The sequence below is a fragment of the Parasteatoda tepidariorum genome, chromosome 7 (assembly GCF_982258835.1).
Source record: "Parasteatoda tepidariorum strain Cologne lab strain chromosome 7, Ptep-v5.0, whole genome shotgun sequence".
Taxonomy (NCBI): Eukaryota; Metazoa; Arthropoda; class Arachnida; order Araneae; family Theridiidae; genus Parasteatoda; species Parasteatoda tepidariorum.
In genome coordinates this window covers 91,771,437-91,789,867 of record NC_141761.1, presented here as the reverse complement: position 1 = coordinate 91,789,867, position 18,431 = coordinate 91,771,437, and the positions used below count along the sequence as shown (strand labels likewise).

General features: G+C 30.2%; 1 protein-coding gene across 1 annotated transcript in view; it reads left to right on the top strand.

Annotated features, from left to right (window-relative positions):
* LOC107442013 (regulator of G protein signaling 7-binding protein A-like) overlaps positions 1-17,780 on the top strand; it is a 185,184-nt gene extending 167,404 nt beyond the window's left edge. The window contains exons 4-7 of the mRNA XM_071183148.2: positions 9,152-9,288; positions 11,004-11,106; positions 13,587-13,651; positions 17,282-17,780. Of these exons, the coding sequence (XP_071039249.1) occupies positions 9,152-9,288; positions 11,004-11,106; positions 13,587-13,651; positions 17,282-17,388 (412 nt within the window). The 3' untranslated portion in view covers positions 17,389-17,780. The remainder of the gene's footprint in view (positions 1-9,151; positions 9,289-11,003; positions 11,107-13,586; positions 13,652-17,281) is intronic.
* The last annotated feature ends 651 nt before the right edge of the window (positions 17,781-18,431 follow it).

Below are 18,431 nucleotides of genomic sequence, written 5' to 3'. Positions count from 1 at the left end.
AACTGGTACTTTTGGTAAAGATAACCTCTAATCATCCAGGGTGGGAACTTACCTTTATAAAATAAATAATAAAATTTTACTGGTAGTTTTTTCCCCCCATTAAATGATTCAATTACAGAAGTGAGGATCGTTTCAGCTGCTTTACTATCATTGCCTCTGTTAAATATTTATTTATTTTATGAAGGTAAATTTCGACCTTGGGAAGTTTGCCGGATGATCTGCTTGATGGACTTGTTTTGCCTTCTTCTGAGAGCAGGCTGAAATAAGATTTCATAGCCTTAATTGAAGTCATATAAATTGAAAATTCATTTAATGAAAACTACCACTGAAATTTTATTATTTTTTATGAAGGTAAATTTCTACCTTGAGTAGTTGAATGGATGGTATAGGTTGAGATAAGTTGAAAATCCATTTGATGAAAATAACCAGTAGTTTAATATTTTCTGTACGAATATGAAGTTGCACCTTCGGCTGCTGGTGGAGCGGTTGAATGGATGTACGTGCGTTGCTTGTTTTATCTGAATTGAACAGAAGCAAGCACAGAAAGTTAGATAACTACCCTAGTGTTTTAATTTTACTTGGTCCCTCTGAACACCGATGACCTGTCGAAGTGGGCACCAGCCCTCTTAATCTGACAGTTGCCCCAGGGCAACTGGTACTTTTGGTAAAGATAACCTCTAATCATCCAGGGTGGGAACTTACCTTTATAAAATAAATAATAAAATTTTACTGGTAGTTTTTTCCCCCCATTAAATGATTCAATTACAGAAGTGAGGATCGTTTCAGCTGCTTTACTATCATTGCCTCTGTTAAATATTTATTTATTTTATGTAGGTAAATTTCGACCTTGGGAAGTTTGCCGGATGATCTGCTTGATGGACTTGTTTTGCCTTCTTCTGAGAGCAGGCTGAAATAAGATTTCATAGCCTTAATTGAAGTCATATAAATTGAAAATTCATTTAATGAAAACTACCACTGAAATTTTATTATTTTTTATGAAGGTAAATTTCTACCTTGAGTAGTTGAATGGATGGTATAGGTTGAGATAAGTTGAAAATCCATTTGATGAAAATAACCAGTAGTTTAATATTTTCTGTACGAATATGAAGTTGCACCTTCGGCTGCTGGTGGAGCGGTTGAATGGATGTACGTGCGTTGCTTGTTTTATCTGAATTGAACAGAAGCAAGCACAGAAAGTTAGATAACTACCCTAGTGTTTTAATTTTACTTGGCCCCTCTGAACACCGATGACCTGTCGAAGTGGGCACCAGCCCTCTTAATCTGACAGTTGCCCCAGGGCAACTGGTACTTTTGGTAAAGATAACCTCTAATCATCCAGGGTGGGAACTTACCTTTATAAAATAAATAATAAAATTTTACTGGTAGTTTTTTCCCCCCCATTAAATGATTCAATTACAGAAGTGAGGATCGTTTCAGCTGCTTTACTATCATTGCCTCTGTTAAATATTTATTTATTTTATGAAGGTAAATTTCGACCTTGGGAAGTTTGCCGGATGATCTGCTTGATGGACTTGTTTTGCCTTCTTCTGAGAGCAGGCTGAAATAAGATTTCATAGCCTTAATTGAAGTCATATAAATTGAAAATTCATTTAATGAAAACTACCACTGAAATTTTATTATTTTTTATGAAGGTAAATTTCTACCTTGAGTAGTTGAATGGATGTTATAGGTTGAGATAAGTTGAAAATCCATTTGATGAAAATAACCAGTAGTTTAATATTTTCTGTACGAATATGAAGTTACACCTTCGGCTGCTGGTGGAGCGGTTGAATGGATGTACGTGCGTTGCTTGTTTTATCTGAATTGAACAGAAGCAAGCACAGAAAGTTAGATAACTACCCTAGTGTTTTAATTTTACTTGGCCCCGCTGAACACCGACGACCTGTTGTTGGTGAGATACCTGCCTGCCGAAGTGGGCACCAGCCCTCTTAATCTGACAGTTGCCCTAGGGCAACTGGTACTTTTGGCATAGATAACCTCTAATCATCCAGGGTGGGAACTTACCTTTATAAAATAAATAATAAAATTTACTGGAAACTATCTCTATTCCTGTTGAGATAAGTTCAAAATTCATTTGATGAAAATAGCTAGTAGTTTAATATTTTCTGTACGAATATGAAGTTACACCATGGGCTGCTGGTGGAGCGGTTGAATGGATGTACGTGCGTTGCTTGTTTTATCTGAATTGAACAGAAGCAAGCACAGAAAGTTAGATAACTACCCTAGTGTTTTAATTTTACTTGGCCCCTCTGAACACCGACGACCTTTTGTTGGTGAGATACCTGCCTGCCGAAGTGGGCACCAGCCCTCTTAATCTGACAGTTGCCCTAGGGCAACTGGTACTTTTGGCAAAGATAACCTCTAATCATCCAGGGTGGGAACTTACCTTTATAAAATAAATAATAAAATTTTACTGGTAGTTTTTTTCCCCCATTAAATGATTCAATTACAGAAGTGAGGATCGTTTCAGCTGCTTTACTATTATTGCCTCTGTTAAATATTTATTTATTTTATGAAGGTAAATTTCGATCTTGGGAAGTTTGCCGGATGATCTGCTAGATGGACTTGTTTTGCCTTTTTCTGAGAGCAGCTGAAACAAGATTTCATAGCCTTAATTAGAGTCATATAAATTGAAAATTCATTTAATGAAAACTACCACTGAAATTTTATTATTTTTTATGAAGGTAAATTTCTACCTTGAGTAGTTGAATGGATGGTATAGGTTGAGATAAGTTGAAAATCCATTTGATGAAAATAACCAGTAGTTTAATATTTTCTGTACGAATATGAAGTTACACCTTCGGCTGCTGGTGGAGCGGTTGAATGGATGTACGTGCGTTGCTTGTTTTATCTGAATTGAACAGAAGCAAGCACAGAAAGTTAGATAACTACCCTAGTGTTTTAATTTTACTTGGCCCCGCTGAACACCGACGACCTGTTGTTGGTGAGATACCTGCCTGCCGAAGTGGGCACCAGCCCTCTTAATCTGACAGTTGCCCTAGGGCAACTGGTACTTTTGGCATAGATAACCTCTAATCATCCAGGGTGGGAACTTACCTTTATAAAATAAATAATAAAATTTACTGGAAACTATCTCTATTCCTGTTGAGATAAGTTCAAAATTCATTTGATGAAAATAGCTAGTAGTTTAATATTTTCTGTACGAATATGAAGTTACACCATGGGCTGCTGGTGGAGCGGTTGAATGGATGTACGTGCGTTGCTTGTTTTATCTGAATTGAACAGAAGCAAGCACAGAAAGTTAGATAACTACCCTAGTGTTTTAATTTTACTTGGTCCCTCTGAACACCGATGACCTGTCGAAGTGGGCACCAGCCCTCTTAATCTGACAGTTGCCCCAGGGCAACTGGTACTTTTGGTAAAGATAACCTCTAATCATCCAGGGTGGGAACTTACCTTTATAAAATAAATAATAAAATTTTACTGGTAGTTTTTTCCCCCCATTAAATGATTCAATTACAGAAGTGAGGATCGTTTCAGCTGCTTTACTATCATTGCCTCTGTTAAATATTTATTTATTTTATGTAGGTAAATTTCGACCTTGGGAAGTTTGCCGGATGATCTGCTTGATGGACTTGTTTTGCCTTCTTCTGAGAGCAGGCTGAAATAAGATTTCATAGCCTTAATTGAAGTCATATAAATTGAAAATTCATTTAATGAAAACTACCACTGAAATTTTATTATTTTTTATGAAGGTAAATTTCTACCTTGAGTAGTTGAATGGATGGTATAGGTTGAGATAAGTTGAAAATCCATTTGATGAAAATAACCAGTAGTTTAATATTTTCTGTACGAATATGAAGTTGCACCTTCGGCTGCTGGTGGAGCGGTTGAATGGATGTACGTGCGTTGCTTGTTTTATCTGAATTGAACAGAAGCAAGCACAGAAAGTTAGATAACTACCCTAGTGTTTTAATTTTACTTGGTCCCTCTGAACACCGATGACCTGTCGAAGTGGGCACCAGCCCTCTTAATCTGACAGTTGCCCCAGGGCAACTGGTACTTTTGGTAAAGATAACCTCTAATCATCCAGGGTGGGAACTTACCTTTATAAAATAAATAATAAAATTTTACTGGTAGTTTTTTCCCCCCATTAAATGATTCAATTACAGAAGTGAGGATCGTTTCAGCTGCTTTACTATCATTGCCTCTGTTAAATATTTATTTATTTTATGTAGGTAAATTTCGACCTTGGGAAGTTTGCCGGATGATCTGCTTGATGGACTTGTTTTGCCTTTTTCTGAGAGCAGCTGAAACAAGATTTCATAGCCTTAATTAGAGTCATATAAATTGAAAATTCATTTAATGAAAACTACCACTGAAATTTTATTATTTTTTATGAAGGTAAATTTCTACCTTGAGTAGTTGAATGGATGAACTCTCTTTACTTCTCTGTAAGCAGTTACAATGATCATCGCCTTTGTTCTATTCAGATATATTGAAAAATTTTTTGATGGAAACTACCAAAAAAAAAGCTTATGCAAAAGCTTATTATAATTTCTTTTATGAAGGGTGAGTGGCTAGGCTATTGGATGGGCGGACTTTTTTTCCTGATCTTTGCTTGCCTCTGCTCAGTTCAAATTAATTGATAATACGTTTGAGTGAAACTGCCAATAAAATTTTAACATTTACTTTAATTTGTTCAAAAAGAAAAATTCATTTGTGACAGAACGTGCCAGTAATATTTAATTATTTTCCTGAAATTAAATTTCTACCTTGGGGTGCTGGTGGTGTGCTTGGATAGATAAATGTTCTTCTCTTGCTTCTGTGAGCAACTAAAACAATCATCACCTGGTAAAAGCACCTTATAATGGTTGGATCAAATACTTGTGAAATAAAGAAAAAAAAGCCTTGTTCACCAACTGAAATGTATTCTTATTCCTCCTTTCTTTTTTTTTTTGAATCAGTGCTTGGAAATTTTTATTAAAGGACTTGATAGAAGCGAAAACTATACGAAATATTTTACATGTAATGCAACTTATTGAATAAAATCATTACAATTAACTAAACGTATTACCATTATTAATACTGTATAGAGATTTAAATCATAAACATTTAATTAATAAATCTGTGTGTAATTATTAGCACAGTACTTTTATTTTTATAAAATATTGTTTAAAGTTCCCAAGAATAATATTTTAGCTGTAAGTGTAAAAGAAATTTGTAATAACGCAGTCGTACTTTGAAATAAAATAATTTAACTTGTTAATTATTAATGAAAATAATAATATTTTAATATGATTTTTTTCTTTTTTAATGGTAAATGAGAAACAATCCTAACTCTTTTGCATTGAATACAAGTTTTTTTTGTGTACAAATTTATCTTTAATATTTAGTTAAGCCGAAACAACAATAAGAAAAACTTTTAAACTTTCTTGTATGAAATAAAATTATATTCCTTGATTCTTCTACTTTTTATACATTAATCATACAGAATATCTTATTCATAATTAAAGAGTTTGAAAGCTTTTGATGAATTAAATTTTTTGCTTTGATCCTCCAACAAAAATGTGAATCTCAATCAGAACTTTTCAAAACATTTCAAAAACAAGCATAGTATTTCATATATTTATTTTATTTAGTTAAGGAAATTTTGATCCGCCATATTTCTTTCACTCAACTATTTCTTTTGTTTCAACTATTAAAAAAATATATAATTAAGAAGTCGAAAATTCGTATTCTGTATAAATTTGAAAATAGATTGAAAAAAAATATGCATGCATCTTTGAAAATCTAAAATTAAATTAGAAGATGAAAAAAAAAATTAACTTCTAAGCATTTGAGATCGTGATTTTCTGAAATTTGTCGTTTTAATACTTTTTCTTTTCGTAAAATATTGATTCGTTATCTGCGACTAACTTCGTGGAACTTTTTGTATCAGGAATATTAATTTTATATGTAAAATGAAAAAACTAAGTTTATCGACGCTTGAAGTAGGGAAAAAAGTAAAATATATATAAATGCAAATTTCCGTCTTGATTAGGAGAATTACATATTACGTTGCTCATGTTGTTATAAGTTTTTCGATAAAGCTTGCATTTCTTTTTCAAAAAAATGTAAAATTACTTTTCTGGGCAGAAAGATAAGATGGGTATAAAAGCTTACGTCGATAATTTATTAATTAAATAAACTTTTTAATTTGAATTAAAAAAAGTAATCTTTGTTGTAAACTCATATTAAACTCTTCTAAAGACTGTGTTTTTTAAATGTTAACTTTTTTATTTCTTCTAAAAAAAATACCTTTAATCTTTACCTCTAAAAAATTTTACCTTCCTTGCGATCTTTGAAAAAGGTTTTTAAAAAAGCTCAAGAAGGTAAATTATGTAATTTTGAATTTGATTTGTACAGATTATTTTATGATTATTTTTTATAGCAATGGTTTTACTTACATATGAATGCAAGTACTGATAAAGTGTATCCATTATTTTGTAATAGTTTAGAAAAAAAAATAAAGTGTTCGTTGATTTAACGAAAGGATTGCTCTTCTTTTTAAGCTTCTTTTTTAAAAAAAATTTCTTGAATTTATACTCTGAAAACTTATTTTCAGTTCGATAAAAGAAGCAGCGAATTATTTAATTTTGAAAGCTCTTAGTTCCTGAATTTTTAATTCTTAATATCGAGAAAAAATATTCCTGCTAATCGAAAAACCTTTTTTTTTCTTCATTTTTTTCCCTTTTTTTTCAAAATTGCAAGCTAAAAAATGAATGTTTTTTATTGCTTCTGAATCTTGCATTCTTAATGGTAAACAAATATTGTCGGTAATAATCAGCAATACCCAACTAAAATATGCTTTTAATACATTATAATTTTGCTTTCTATGACTAACTAAAGGGATTTAACGCGTATTACATCTCGGAAAAAAGCGATTAGCTTACAACTTTAGTTTGTTACTTAATTTTAATAATTAGAAATTTAGTTTATTACTTAATTTTAAGAATCAGAAATAATCCCACTGATTATATATTCAATTGATTTACGTCTTTTTCCTTTTATAATCCTTATAAAGCTGTAAAATAATAAAAGAAAATGTCATGCTTCATAAAATCAAGATTATTTTGCTGCTTTCAGTTTCATGATCTATAATAGCGATGGATAAATTATTAGAAAAAAGAAGCCGATATTATTTTGACAGTCAAGAAATTTTAAATAAAGATAAACAAACATTTTTTGACAGTAAACGGATAATTACTAGAGAAAAACTGCAATTAAGGCAAAAAAAAATATTAATTGGATTATTTTAGCAGCTAAAAAACCTGATTATTATTATAAAATATTGATTCTTTCCTTTTTTTTATTTTTTTGGGTTATTATATAAGTTCTCACTTTAAAACAATTTAGTTACTGAAAGTAGAAGAAGATTGTGTTGAAACTAAGAAACGAAAATAGTGAAGACAGGTTGAATAATGAATAAAAGTAAATGCAAGCACGTTTTCTCAAATGCAATGGTTACAAAATAAATAGTATGAAGCATCAAAAAGTATAATAGTCTAAATGGTCAAAACATTTTTATTTAAAATAATGATAAAATTTATTTTTATCACGTTTAAAAAACTTGATCAATAACGTTTAAATTGTAATGAGTTCATTCTTCATGTTGTATAATACACAAAGATTGTAAGTCTTATTAAATTAATAAATCAAATTGCATAGTTATAACTGCACTAGAAAAAACGTTTTTTTCCCCTCAAAATTGAGCAAAACTGTGTTTAAATAGATCAGAAACAAATAATATTCGAATTTGAAAACCCAATGTCTTCAAAATTGAAACAGATTACACTCATTTTTGCTTAAAATACGTGTGTGAAATGCGTGTGAGAGATGTTCGTTGGTTGTCGGCAGGATTCGAGCCATGGACCTCTGTGCTTGTAGTAATGTGCTCTAACCACCACATCTGTTCACTTCTGTCCAGAGTGAGTTAGAAAGTTTTTTATAGTGACCATCCCAATGGCACATGATGGCATACTAATTTTAATGGTATAATTGAAATTAGTATGCCATCATGTGTCATTGGAAGTGTCATTGCGCACAATTTCGGATATAAGTTTCCAATACCGGAGAGTACACTCCAATCTAGGTAGAGTAATGAAACTTTGACCACCGTAATGGCTCATCATGACACACTAATTTCAGATCTGAATGTTGTAAAAGGTTGCAACTTAGGATATAGGCTTATATTCCAAGAAAGTACACCCCAATCTAGGGAGAATTAGTAGGCTTTGTATAGTGACCACCGCAATGACTCACCATTGCATACTAATTTCAAATTTCAATGCTATAAAGGGTTGCAACACGGGATATAGGTTTGCAATCGAAGAAAGTGCACCCTAATCTAGAGAGAGTTATGAAGCTTTGTATAATGACTACCGCAAAGACACATCATGGCATACTAATTTCAAATTCCAATGGTATAATGGGTTACAATTTAGGAAATCGGGGAGAGTACACCCAATCCAGATAGAGTTAGGAAGCTTTGAGGTGGAAGGGAACACCACAATGACGCATCATGGTATACTAATTTCAAATTTTAGTTGCATAAGGAGATTGCAATTTAGAAAGTAGGTTTCCAATCCAGGGAGAGTATGGTTACCACCGCAATGACACATCGTAGCATACTAATTTCAAATTTCGATGATATAAAAAGTTCCAAAATAAGGTTCCAAAAGCGCAGTAGGGAGATCGGTAATTTTAATATCACTTTTTGCTTATTTCGCTAAATCTCAAACACTTATAAGCAAATGGAATGTAGGTCATGATGTGCGATAACGGCTGTCATTATATAATGCTTCCTTACTCTCCTTGGACTGGTTTGAATCCTGCCGGCAGCCAATGAGTATCTTTCTCCAGCATTTCACTCATGTATTTTGTTGAAAAATTAGCATGCATACTGTTTAAGTTTTGAAGACATGGAGTTTTCAAATGTGACTATCGGAGCTAGTTTGACTCATTTTGGCTCGATTCTGAGACAGAATTTTCTACAATGTATTAAGAACGTTTTTCTTCTTTTATTTTTATAACTTTTTCCTCATATCTGGAATCGGTAAATAATTTGATCTATGACATGATTATGGTGCTCACACACGTGTATGTACGGTTTATTGTTATTTTTCAGTGACGTCGCTGAAGGCATACCAGTGGACAGTCAGCATCTGGTGAATTTAGTCTGCTGCACTCAACTTCTTCTACGAGAAATTCACAAATGCAGATTGCTTGTGGTTGCTCATCCAATGGACATGACAAATTTTTATGGTATCATATCAACCCTTCATTAATTTATTATGTTTCCAAAAAAAAGAAGATGTTTTTAAACTAAAAATATAAGAAACAAATACACTAGAGAATTTTTTCTCTCATGTGACAGATGGTTTTAGATAATTAAAATGCATGAGAGGGCAACAGGTCTTAGACAGTTTTGTATCGTTGCTCTAAAATATGCAATTGGTTTCTCTCTCCAAGCTACTGTGTTTTTTAATAATTATATTTTTACTCTATGTTTTGTTAATTTATAAAAGTTTAAAAACGTTATACAAAACATGCTCCTATAAATGATGAGGTAAACTTCTTGGGGAGTTAGAGCACATCTTCAGGATAAATTCGGCGTAGGAAACCATGCCTGGAAATGTCGCCACAAGCCACTAAGAGCGCTTGCTGAAAAAAACAATCGAAAGGAAATTAATAGCACTATTAATCAAAAAGGCTTTTTCCTTTGTCTGGTTTTAATTTTCTCCTTAGTCGACAAAATAAAAAGAAATTAAACAGCCATTTTTGAATCTTAATTATTATTTTGTATTTGAATAGAAAGGGTTTTAATGTCCAAATATAATGATATTTTAAACGGAAAATTGTATAAAATATTTAATTTGCGTGTAAAAAAAACTATTAAAAAAAACTGGAGCACTAGTAGAATTGAGTGTCAATAGGCAATATAGTAATAACTCCCACTATTTCCAAAAATTATAAGTTTTCACGATGTACAGAATATCCACAAAAAAGCACAATTTCAATTTACGGATATTCACAAAAAATTTCACAAACCTAATTCTCTCGCGAGAAAGAAATTTAATGCTGACACATAAAATACTCTCAAAAATGTTTGAAAAACGTAACGTATCAGTATTTTATTTCAAGCCCTTTCGTCTGCCGGGAGGCGTCGCATATGCAATTAAATTGATAAATACTGATAGAAATTTATTCATCAGTTTAAATATCAGCAAATTTCACTAACGGAAAAAAATGAAGGAAACATCATTTTTATTTTAAAGTTATAATTTTTTTAGTGCATATTCCTCTGATTTGTGGAGATGATGTTTATGACAAAATTAAGACTAAAATTTTTTCTTTGAAATGTAAAAAAAAAAAAAATTACTACATTGTAAAAAAATTTGAATTAAACTACGGTAAAATCCATTTTTACCGAAGAATAAAATATGATATCTCACAATTTTCACAGCACTAATTATCGTACAATCACTTTATCACTCTAATCACATGTAAATGTGATCACATGTAATATCTGTAAAAATTACGGTATAATAATTTACAGTGAAAAAATGGCTTTCACGAATGTTGAATTCAAAGTGCCAGTACTTGATGTAATCTAGAATTTTTTACACTGTATAACTTCCTTATAAACTATATTCACAAATAACTAAACAATCCTCATAGTACTATAAAAATATATCAGTCTAATAAAATATTGAACGTTTTAAATTTTTTTGGTTTCTAAAGATTTTATATGTATATTTTAAAGATAAGTTATAATGTTTTAAATGGTTTCAGAAAAAAAATATTATTTTCATTTTCTTTTTAAATTTATAATCCTTTCTGCTGAAAAATGTTTAAATTAAATACATTATGGAGAGAATTACTAAATACTTCCTTATCAACACAGCGTTCGTTTTTTATTTATTTGGATCATATACAATCTTAGTTTTCAAGAATTATATTTTTTTAATATCTTGTAGAAAGAAGGCCACGCTCTTCTGGGGTAGCAGTGTTGGACAAACTGATTTTATGGAGAGCCCCCTTACATGATTATCATCAGGAAGAACTTGTATGTATACAAAGGTAATGGATTTAATGGTTGGTTCAGTTAATCATCCTATATCGTATAATTCAATAAATCTACCTTTAAATACGTTTTACCATAAACTTAAATTTTCTATTTGCAGCTCATTTAAAATTATCTTTTATTCATTATAGTTTCTTGTATAGTTTTAAATTTGTATATTTTTTTATTATTTCCGGAAATATAATTGCAGCCGTAATTTGTTTTTGAATCGAGTTCGTAAGAGACCTTATTTCATGAATCAAATTTCACGTGAAAAATTATTATCACGAATCAAATTTCACGTGAAAAATTATTATATTCTGTTAAATGTATACTTTGAGGAAAGTCCGTAGGACATATTCCAACAATGCTAAAACTGATCTTTTTCGATGTACCTTTCCTCAGCATCTAAGCAAGATATTGCTTCAGTTTTTTTTCAAAGAATATTTACCTTTACATGGTTACACTATGATAACTGTTAATACATATCTTTGACAAAAAACATTTTTAAAAATTATAAACTGAGAACTTTTAACTTTTTTAAAAATTTCATCAAAAATCGTTTTCAATTCAAAAAGTACTCTTATTAACGCTAAAATTATCACATGATGCAACTAATATAATCTCAAAATCCCGAGGAAATTTCAAAATGATATGAGTAGTTTCTTAGAAAAGGTACATCAAAAAAGGATAGTTTTAGCATTATTTTTAAATGCTCTACAGATTCCCCTTAATACATACCATACGTAATGATACATTGCCCGGAATGTAATGATACATTACCTATAATGAATACATTGCCCGGGATAATAAAAAATGCGGATACATTACATATTAGAAAGTTTAGCTCTAAAACAGTTCCTTTGAAGAAATATGAGTAGACGATTGGAACTGATGGGTAAATAAGTGTATTTTTACTATTGTGTAGTATATTTAGTGTTGTATTTATTAGAATATTTCATAGATCTAATTTAAATGACAAATATTTCTCAATTCAATTGTTTCGGATCAAGTAATGATTGCTATATAATTATAATTTGGTAGTGATATATTTTTTATCATCATATTATATATCGTATTACAAAAATTATCAGTAACCTTAATATTTTAGTAAAAACAATTAGAGTTCTTTTTGGAGCTTTTTTTGCAATCCGTGTCAATAGAAAAGCTTCCCCGTTCGAGGCTTAACCATCTCCAATATAATCTACATTTATATGGCAGATCGTATACTTAAATGCTTCATATATTATCATATAGCATTTAACTTGATAATGTTCGTTGCAGATTTTAAAACTGCTTTTTGTTATAAGTAAATCTTATTAACTGCTAATCCTATTAACTGATCAATTTTATGTCTCCAAAGGTCCAGTACTAATATTTAAAAACTTTCATAACCGATTTGATTTTTGAACATTTATTGCCCAATTTCGAAATCATTGCGAACTAAATTAATTCTAATACTGTGATTACTGTAGATAACTGTGATTTTTTTTATCTAAATTTTATTTATTTATTTAATTACTGTTTTCCATAGCCACATATGCATGCATAGCCTCCGGGTCTGTCATAACTTGTATTAGGTATTTTGACTTGTATGCAGTATTGTATTTGGTAATTTAACTCGCATTTCGGAAATTTAAACTTTGAATACTTTCCAATAAACAAGTTTCTACAATTTCTAAACTTCATTTATGCTATGGATTTATTTCCAAAAAAAGTTATTAATAATAATTTACGAAATCTGTCTATCTAAATGTATCTCTTGACACTGACCTGAGGAAATGAGTCGCGGTCTGACAAGGTTATTTTTCATGGCCGATGGTCAGGGCTTCCTTGTTCCTGACGTTGGAAACATGAATTCTAACATGTATGTAGACATTCTGGACAATAAAGCTCATCCATTTTTTTGGAAACATTTCAAGGAAGGAATTTCCATAACTGCACAATTGGGTCAGCAATGGATTTACAAAATATCTAATAAACTAGAGCCTATATCTACATAAATTAGAGTCTGTATTTAAATAAATCAAAGCCTATATCTAAATAAATTAGAGACTATATCTAAATAAATTAGATTCCATATATAAATAAATTACGTTGTCAGCAAATCATCCATTCCTTCAGTGATGGACAATTGTAAGCCAATTCCTATATCCACCTACCAAGAATTGAAAGAAAGTATTCCTAGACTTATGGTGACTGTCATCAATACAAAAGGGAAAACAAAATTATAGTAATATATAGATCAGGAATCACCGAGTAAGTAGCACTTAGTACACGGATTCTTTTGGCCAGATGAACCATGTAAAAAAAAATTTTTATTAATTTTTGTGTTCATCTCTAATACAAGATGGTTTGTTTTGACCTTTTAGTAAATATTAAACGTCAAATAACGAAACATAATTAAGTTGAAATACTTTCAGAAACTAATGCTTTATTAATTGTTTCATAACTAATTCTTTTAACTAAGAATCATTTATATTTTGTTGTTTTTCAGGGACATGGAAACAATAAATACAATGCTAAATGAAATGTTAGATTTTATGCCACAAGAAGCAGGAGGTAATTTCTTTTCTTTGTTTCTATACACTGGCATTATTTTATTTCGATATTTTGGGAGTTTTTAATCTATCTTATTAGCTATAGCTGCTTCAATCTAGTGCACTTGCTAGTACACTTTATAAAATGAAGTCCTAAACATATGCATAACATAAACATAAACATAGTGCTACTTGGAAACTTGAAACAACTAATTCGTGGAGTTTTCCTATACCGAAAATTTTAAATAACTGTGTTTGGAGACACAACAGTTTTTAGTTTTTCATTCTAACATTAACTCGTAAAATGTATATAAACAAGAGAAACGGGTGAAAAATTGAAAAAAAAAAAAGAATAATTAGCCAATATTTGTTTTTAAAATCTATTTAATATCTGCTTTGAAGAATATTAATGAAGTGCTTGCATGTGACGCATCATTCTAACATGTACCTCTAAAATGTTATTCACTGATAGAAATTTCTCAGAAAAAGGTTCAAACTACAACTAGCAGATTTATTTAATAGTTATTTTACTGTAATCAAACAAAACAGTCAAATAACCATAAATAAAATGGTATTCATACTGTTATAACTATGAGAAAAAACCATTTATTAACGGCTTTCATATCATACAGTTAAACAACCTGAACTTTTTCTCACAATCTGTACCAACCACTTAGTTCCTTGCAGATGGGTACATATTATAGTCGAAAGGACAAATCTGTCCATATCATTACCGACAGAACAGGGGTTCAATTCCCAGCGTTGACATCACAATATTTCCTCTATTTTCTTCAGGACATGAAGAGTTTTTAGTCTCCTGCTTTTCACATGTGTGACTAGGTGCTGTAAGAATGCATTAGTCCCCTTCATAGATGGCTGCAACATAGAACTGAAAACTATCTCCAATATCCAGTTAAATTTTTTTTACGGTTTTAATACCATGCTAGTTGAAAATTATTAAAACCCCGTATAGTTTGATATTCACGGTTATGTAATTATACTAGTAGTAAACGATAACCTTAAAGGTAAAAAAAAATATTCTTTACCATAAAATTTACGATTAATTAGATGAACAGACTGCTGTCTGTTATTTTACTAAAATTTTAGAAAGAAAATTCTAACAATGTTGAGCCATTGTAACTTAATAACACGATTAATATATATATATATATATATATATATATATATATATATATATATATATATATATATATATATATATATATATATATATATATATATATATATATATATATATATATATATATATATATATATATATATATATATATATAATAAATAAATAAATACAAGAAAACACGAAGAAAGTTAAGAAAAACAATAAATTTCATTTATTGCGCTTAAGCTGCAAGCAAACAGAACTCATTAGATAAGTTCAAAAGGAAGAATAAAACAAAGAAAAATAATAGACATATGAAAAAAAAGTGGGGGGGGGAAATAATAAGCAAAAAAATAACCAACAACAGTTTATATATATATATATATATATATATATATATATATATATATATATATATATATATATATATATATATATATATATATATATATATATATATATATATATATATAATTTATATATTAAATAATTTTTCGATGCGCTAATCCATATCGTACAAATCCGCGGCTAAATTAATTTCCAAAACAGGCAATTTATGTTTCTCTTTTCTATTTTATATTTTTTCTTAAATAAACATCTATCTTCTAAAACTATTTATGATCCATTCTTAAAATTATCCAGTATAATATTACCTTGCGCACATCCATTTCGGGCCCATCCTTGGTAACTAACAAACCAAAACTCAGAATAACAAATCACTTCATAGTGCAGTAAGAACGACACTTTAAAACCCTCCTGTTAAACTCAATTCGCGCTTTTGTTTTCATATTTTGTAATCTGGCAATCTTTCTGCGAAAACATTTTTAAATCATTCTTGAAAAATTTTCTGTCCATGTAAGTTGATCTGATTTTGCTACTCGCTTTATAGTCCCTTTTCAATGTTTTTTCTTTCTATTTTATTATATTTTCTATTTTTACATGTTTTTTTTACTTATTTTTACTTTTTGTGATCTATTTTATTTGTTGTTATTTTTGCTTTGGCTTTATTGATACAATATCAGAAAGCACTCTGTTTTGCGGATATAATCGTGTGGGGCTGAAGAAAAGATTATATCTTTTTTTTTTCCGGTTTTTTAAATAAAATTTCATCCTTTTTCTTTCATATATATATATATATATATATATATATATATATATATATATATATATATATATATATATATATATATATATATATATATATATATAAAAACTGTTGTTTGTTATTTCTTTACTTATTATTCCCCCCCCCCCTTCTTTTTTCATATGTCTATTATTTTTCTTTGTTTTATTCTTCATTTTGAATCATTATTTATCATATATATATATATACATGCTGTTGTTGCCGTTGGATATTAGGGTTGCTATTGCATACCTGCCAACTTTTAATCGCTTCCATTATGATTTTTCCCAGTGGTATCAAAATGGAATTTAAATTTCAATTTTACGCAAAAGAATACGTTGTATTTGAAAAAGCTTAAACTGACAACTACGATAGTAAAGCATGTATATATACATGCTTAATTGTTTTAAGAATAGTGGTGATCAAAATGCTTTAAATATTAAGTTTATAAAAGAAAAAATAATATATATTTACTACCACTTTAAATATAAAAATAAAATTTTACGCCAAATGCGTAAAAGTTGGCAGGTATGCTATTGGTCTTTGTTTTTAGTGGCGTCATCTATAGATAATAATTTGACTTCCGACACACCCAAGCGTCACATCCGTTTAAAGGGTGGACCCATTCATACATCCGCTCATTCATCCACAGATCGTCATTTTGACCTGAACTAGAGAGCTATCAATTTCCAATACAAGTACCCCCAGGAGTATAATTTGTTATTATTATTTTATTTTAATGGCGGGCACTTGGGAATTGTCCCATTTTCCACAAGAATGCCAGAATGGCTACTCTTTTCTCGTTACCCAGTGGGCACCTGTGGCGACGCCATGGTGGTGGAGTAGCATCACCCACGTCACACAACCAGAAACCCGTTTATAGGGCGGGTCACATTCACACAAAGAAAGGACAGAACACACAGAGAGAGGAAGCTCTGAGCTCTGATCCATGCTCTGAGCAGGATTCGAACCCGCGGCTAATGGCTCCGCAGTCAGACACGTTAACCACTCGGCCACTGGTCGGCTAATTTGTCATGGGAACATGGACTTTGTGATTCGACAGATTTAACGTTCACCAGTCACCATTTACTACACGAGGAGTTTTCGGCAGCTTGAATTCGAACTCTCCCTTTCTCACGAACGGGAGTCATTAACTTTGATTATATCAGTTGCTTACTTTTTAACTTTTCATTTTTGCCCAATTTATAACTCTTGTTTCAGTTTTTCCTTCCCCACGAAATAAAAAAAAGTACAATATAATCATGCGTTTTAAAGTGATTAAGCTTATAGTGGCTCAATCACTGGATATTATTTAAATTTTCATTTCTTTTGCTGGCGACGCGAAAAAGAAATTGCATTGTTTTTCTAACATTAGTGTTTTATATAATACTTATATCTTTTACTTGTAGGTAAATCACTTGAAGACTTCCATAAGTGGCGTAGACGTCGTAAACGAGCTCTTTATCGTAAATGTGGTTATTGGAACTGTTTTTGCAGATCATCCACTTCATGTTGAAAGATGCAATATAACATGCAGTGTATTTCAGCTTTGTGCAAACATTTGGAAACTTTCCTTGTAGGAATATGCTTGCAACAAAGTCTCGACATGTTTATGAAACACCTGTCAGGGTTTTTTAATTTCTTTGGAAAAATTTAGAAGAAAAGAAATAATAATGCTGTAGATCAGAAGCGTAAAATTAAAAAAAATGTTTAAAAAAATATATACTGCCAAAGAAAAAATGCAATATTTAACAGAAATATTTTATAGTTATGGAAATTATTGTTCTCATTTGTGCAATAAAAACAAGAGTGAGTAACTTACCGACATTTCTGATGAAAATTTTAAGAATTTCCTTTACAGAAATTTAGTAAGCTTTCTGGTACATTTAGCAAGAAAGAGAAATAAAATGTGAATGAAAACAAAATGCTACAATCTATAAATATTATATACTATCAATATAAATATTTTTACAAAATGTTTCCTCTTGAAGTCTAATGGGAAACTACTGCTTCATGTGGCTTTATATTAAAAAAACGTTGTTTATGTTTTACAAAAAAATGAACAGAAAAATTGAATCAAAAATTATCTTCTGAAGGAGATGTTCCTATTGAAAAGTTTACATCGTATTGTGATGATGATAATATTGTGACAAACTTAGCAAAATGAAATTCAATTCTTTGTATGCCAAATATTAACAAAAAAACTTTACTGTATTTTAATTAGATAATTTATTTACATTCCATTTGCTATTTTTGTATTAGGCAAATATTAGAAGATTAAGTATGAATATTTATTTGTAATGTTTTTATGCCGTATACTCCAACAATTACTTCTAGAAAGCTCAAATAGTGAAAGAATCAAATTACTCATTATCTCAAATAATGTTTTTCTCAGTGTCTTGAATGGTTTATATGAATGTTTCTGTATCATGAAAAAAAAATTGATTAACATAAATAATTCTGTTTAGTTTTTATTGGACGCTGGACGCTCAAAAAGAGAAAAACCCTTTAAAAACACTTATTTGTACTAATACTTATTATAATTAACGTATTAATACT